Source organism: Lathyrus oleraceus, chromosome 4, assembly GCF_024323335.1.
Source record: "Lathyrus oleraceus cultivar Zhongwan6 chromosome 4, CAAS_Psat_ZW6_1.0, whole genome shotgun sequence".
Taxonomy (NCBI): Eukaryota; Viridiplantae; Streptophyta; class Magnoliopsida; order Fabales; family Fabaceae; genus Lathyrus; species Lathyrus oleraceus.
This window is the reverse complement of record NC_066582.1, coordinates 74,305,863-74,311,076: the sequence shown is the minus strand read 5'-3', so window position 1 is coordinate 74,311,076 and position 5,214 is coordinate 74,305,863. Positions and strand designations below refer to the sequence as shown.

The 5,214-nt window shown below is 34.9% G+C and overlaps 1 protein-coding gene across 1 annotated transcript; it reads right to left on the bottom strand.

Annotated features, from left to right (window-relative positions):
• Positions 1 to 834: 834 nt before the first annotated feature.
• LOC127073476 (monogalactosyldiacylglycerol synthase 2, chloroplastic) lies at positions 835 to 3,724 on the bottom strand. The gene is made up of 8 exons (XM_051014629.1): positions 3,078 to 3,724; positions 2,770 to 2,942; positions 2,458 to 2,619; positions 2,222 to 2,363; positions 1,913 to 2,137; positions 1,766 to 1,828; positions 1,462 to 1,536; positions 835 to 1,366 (listed from the first exon to the last, which is right to left on the bottom strand). The coding sequence occupies exons 1-8, from the start codon at positions 3,405 to 3,407 to the stop codon at positions 1,109 to 1,111; spliced, it is 1,428 nt and encodes a 475-aa protein (XP_050870586.1). The 5' UTR covers positions 3,408 to 3,724; the 3' UTR covers positions 835 to 1,108.
• Positions 3,725 to 5,214: the final 1,490 nt, after the last annotated feature.

Sequence of the window (5,214 nt, the reverse complement as noted above, 5' to 3'; positions counted from 1 at the left end):
ATTCCACATCTTTTCCAACCCCTTTTATAGTAACCTTGAATACGAGACACCTCCAAATAAAACATATACCAATTGGGCATATCCCACCACAAGATTTTTCAATAACCACGTCAAGGGTGTGAAAGCTACACACTCTGCCAAACTCACCAAACATCTTTCTCCTACTCATAAATTAACAACTAGAGTGATTGAACATAAAAAAAATATCTTTCCATAATAGAACCATCTCCACACATGATGTCGATTACCATATGATTTTCTTTTAGGAATCGATTAAGAAATATGAGAATAGTGTCAACTTCTTGTTAAATATATGCCCCCTGATTTCCTTTTAGGAAACGAGTAAGGAATATGAGAATACTACAGTTGAAAACAACAGTGCTATTTTGTCTCACTCAACCAATGTGTTTTGGGATGATAACGATCTGTCACCAACTAACTATTGACAATAAATACTCATTGATTGCTTTCCAATATTTTCTCAACATCCACCTATAATTAAGTACTAGTACTACACAATTATCAGTATTAATTATGGTTTTCTTTGCTTCAAGGGTCAACAACTACCAGTCCTCTACTCATGTTTTATCTAACAGCTTTCTCAACCTTCCTTCCTTTTTTTTTTTGTTGCAGGTAGTTATGCAAACTCATGCTCTAAGAGTGGATATGGCATGTCTTTCATTTCAATAGAAATCATGTGATTTTAGACAGTAACGTTTAGACACTACTTAATGATCAGGTTTCATTTGAAAATGTTAGCAACCTATGTTGATTTCTTTGCGTAAGAATCTTTGTTCGGGTCGTGCCTAATATTTGTACACTTTGAGAGATAAATAGAGTCACAGAGAATTTTTTGTAGTAAACCCATTACACTGATGCACAGTAAAATGTGAAACCATTACACAGTTACAAAACAAACCCTTCCAACAAACATCCTAAATAAACCCCAAAGTCTGCTAAAACCAGACTTTTACCTTATATTACAGTAAAACCACGCCACTGTGATAAAGAATGATATAACTTGAAGAACTAAATGTACATGTCAATTTTAATGGAAATGATTAAAAAAAATCTGTGGTGAAAGATGAACTGATAAATAATCAATTAATTAGATTATGCTAGTAAATGATGAGGTCAACATGTAAGGAAAGACTCCTGGCTCGCGTTGCTTTGCAAGTTCATGAATGTCCCTCACAATCTCAAACACGGCCTCTGGATTCGCTAGTTTAAGAGCATTCTCTGACATTTTCTTTAGATCATCTTGTTTTGTACTGAACCATTCGGCCACAATTCGCGCTGTTTCTTTAGCACTACGCGTGAAGACACCAGCTCCATTGTTTACCACATAAGGCACATTACCTTTTTCCTATAGTTACCATAATAGCAGAGAATCAATATAAAGATGGAATGAAAAAGAAAAGAAAACAGAATAACAATGCAGAAAACGGTTGAATAACTCACCTGTCCGGGGATATAGTCATTGAGGATGATAGGAAGACCTCTAATCAATGCTTCTGCAATTGTACCTGGTCCAGCCTGAAAAATTCATAGAATCAATAAGCCTGTGCAAACATATGAAACAACACATAAAAGAAAGGTTTTTCAATTGCATTTTTTGATATTGCATATAATTGCAGCCAAATGCGACTGATTCAGGCTCAATCGCTACAAGACATCAAAAACTATAATATCGCGTCCTACATCACGATCATACCTTTTTTCAAAACCGTGCATAAAAGATCATTAGAAAATCAGTATAACTTACTTTTGTTATGATGCAGTCACATGCTCCCATCCATTTGGCCATTATCGTCTCAAATCCTCTAACCTACACAAACAAAGAAACAACTTTTCAGTGAATGTGTTACCACTATGCTTACATGCAATTAACTGTTTACTTATTAGTTATTACCTTTACTGGAATTTTCCATTCGATAGCTTCCACGGAAGCTACTAAATTCTTATTACGACCACAAATGACTACAATCTGCCCGATCGGTTTCTCAGTTTCTTGATCATAAAGTGATTCTGCAAGAGCCTTTGCGGTTTTCTTGACAGGACCCATTCCTTCCCCACCCCCCATCAGCAAAACTGCCGGCAAGTCAGGATCCATCTCAAGTTCTTCTCTTAGTTGAGCCTAAAATAAAAATAAAACTCAGTTCCAATGTTCCATCAAAGAGATCAAAACAGAACTTACTCACACCTTCAATATGCTCAATACCTTAACAAGAACTGCGCGAGCGAAAGAAGGTCTTATAGGCAAGCCATATATTCGGGTTTGAGATTCCAGAAGTCCCTCTTGTAAGGCTTTATTCGCCACTTCTTGTGAAGAGCAGTAACATCTATTCACCCAAGGATGGAACCTGCAAAAAGCTTTAAAATTTGAGTACTTAAAAACATTAACTGATTGACTTTAAAGCAAGAAAATCGACAAGCTACAATGAAGCATGAAATTACCAAGTAGGATGGCAGGTACTAAGATCTGTGATAACAGTGACAAAAACAACTTTCTTTTCCAAACCTTGCCACTTCAGAACCCATAGTGGAATATGTTGCATCAAGGGATGAACACTAATTATAATATCTGGTTTGAATTCCATCAACCCTGCCTCCACCTCTCTGAAAATGAGACAGTACAGTTTCAATCAGAAAACTCCACTTATAATTTCACAACCATAAAATGTCCAATTAACTACATAACTTCAATAATTGATATTGATATTCCAATACATTCTCAACTAAAGGAGAAGCATTAGAAAATGAATATACCTGGCGTAGTAGGCGGCAACGGCAGCCAAGTAGACAGAGTGGATCCATTTAGGAGAAGTGCTATGAAAAGCAACCTTCCATAACTGAACATGCTTAACCATGAATTTATATTGACCCTCCATATCATTCAATGGCCACCCTGTATACTCCTTCCAAACATCTTTAACAAATATCTGAAATTTCAAAATCAACATATAAACCTAAACTTCGTGTTGAAACAAAAGCTATGATATTACAGATCCAAAACAAGGTTTGCTTGAACAAATTAAGAAACACCTCAAAAACACAAGTGTGATTAAAGTACCTACCTTGTATTCATCACCAAATTCAATTTGAAAAGCATCACGAATAGCCTCAGCAGAAGCTCTATGTCCACCACCAGTATCACTCATTAGAATCAACACATTTTTTGTTCTTTGTCCTCCAATCTCCATGAGTTCCATGCCACCTTCGTTGTCTTCATTTATGGAACTCTTACTTTCACTACGCTTCTTGAAACTTCCACCCCCTGAATTGGATCCTCCAAACACCTTTTCCACTATAGACTTTCTCGGTGACAACTTTTTTGGTGACACAAGTTTAGACTTTTCCGGGAGCACATAGGAGTCCTTTTCCGGTGGCATTTCTGAGACCTCCATGTCTCCGAAAAGGCACAGAGGAAGAAAAATATAATAATAATACAAACAATACAACAAACACCTAACGGTCAAACCGATGAACAAGCCTCTCCGGCCACCGAAACAAAGTTTCTCCGGCGTTGAAAAGAAAGTGTGGTTGAGGAAGAGAAGAGAGAGTAGAAAAAAACTATTGGTGAAAAACTAGCGAAATACGAGGTACGAGAGAGAGAGCTCACAACGTTTGTGTTTTGTCTCAATGGTGTGGTATAAAATGTGAGGTAATGCTAGAATTATGCCATGGAATTTTTTTTTGTGCTTAGGTTGTTTTCAACCGTTGGATTTCGATGTTTTTAGTTTGTGATGGAATGTTCTGAGGGGAAGATTCGAATCTTTGAGTTATTGTTTTCTTTTAGAAATTTGAGAAAGTAGTGTTGTGTTGCTGAGTTGTTCAATCATTTGTGGCTTTTTGTTTTGCTGTTGTGTCCTTTTGGTTTTGCGTATTTGCATCATGTGTGGGGGTAGTTTCGTTGTTCATGGTAAATATATCTTCTTGGACTTTTTTGCCACTTGCATGTGCGTGGTTCTCCGTCGCTTTTAAGGGAGGCAAGGGCTAATAAGGAATTTTGTGTGCGAGGAAGTGGTCTTCTTTAGATTCGTTTTAACTGAAAAAAGGATCGGAAATTGTCTCATGTCCTAAAACTAGAAGAATACACGTTTTTTTTATATAGGATAATGGTCAAATTAAGAGATAATACACTATCAAAGAGCAATCCAATAGAATATTTACGATAAAAGAATTGCATTTTAATTTATAAAATGTAGTTATAAAGTTGAGAGCATAGGACTAATATAACAATAAAGAGTAAAAGATAATTGCAACTACAAAATGTCTTCCTAAAAATTATCTTATAATATTGGCAAAATAACTTGACTCTTCAAGTTGGTATCAAAATATTTACCTGAAAACAAAATAAATTTAATTAGATAACAATTCATTTAATGATGGTAATTGAAAACGTAATAATAGAGAAGAATATGAATGTTATACCTGTTAAATATTGTGAAAAACTTCCTTAAATACAACTTTAGTGGTAGTAGTGGTGACATTCTTTTCTTTATCATGAATCAAAATTTTAAGATCTTGTTTAATCTTAACTTGAGACATTACCACATACAACTAACCATGACTAAAAACATCATTTGGTAGGTATAAACCAACATTGTCTAAGAATTGACCATGAGATTTGTTAATTGTCATAGTAAAAGAAACAATAATGGGGGATTGTCTTCTCACCAACTTAAATGGCAATGTTGGGAATATAAATGATGTTACCTACATTATTTCTGAAATGATTTTAGCTTCAATGACATGATTAACAAACCTTGTAACACTGAGCCTTGTACCATTGCATAAGCCTTCAGACTGATCTAAATTGCACATCAACATAATAGTGACGCTAATCTTCAACTTGATTGAATGATTAGGCAATCCATAACTTTTAAAAGTATCTAGAAATTCAGAAGTCAAATGCTAAAATACATCAAATCGGTAGTTGTTGATTTATCAATAGAATCACTACTAAAATATTTCTTTTCTTCTCATAAAATAGAAAAACTAAATACCAATGAAAAAACAATATAAATAGAAGGTAAACTGTATTATTAGCAGTAAAATAATAAAATAACATGTATAGTACCTGGAAGAAGATCTTTGATGTATTGATTAATATCATCGACAACTTCAATTGTGTGTCATACCCTCAAATTTGCCCTACCTCCACATCATCTTCTTGAACCCTAATGCATGAGCATACATCCCATACATATC

Coding starts and splice junctions, on each gene's coding strand:
- LOC127073476 (XM_051014629.1), bottom strand. CDS start 3,407: ATGGAGGTCTCAGAAATGCCACCGGAAAAGGACTCCTATGTGCTCCCG. Junction 1,829..1,912: donor AATGGAAAATTCCAGTAAAG/GTAATAACTAAT, acceptor TTGTTTGTGTAG/GTTAGAGGATTTGAGACGAT. Junction 1,367..1,461: donor ATGACTATATCCCCGGACAG/GTGAGTTATTCA, acceptor TGGTAACTATAG/GAAAAAGGTAATGTGCCTTA.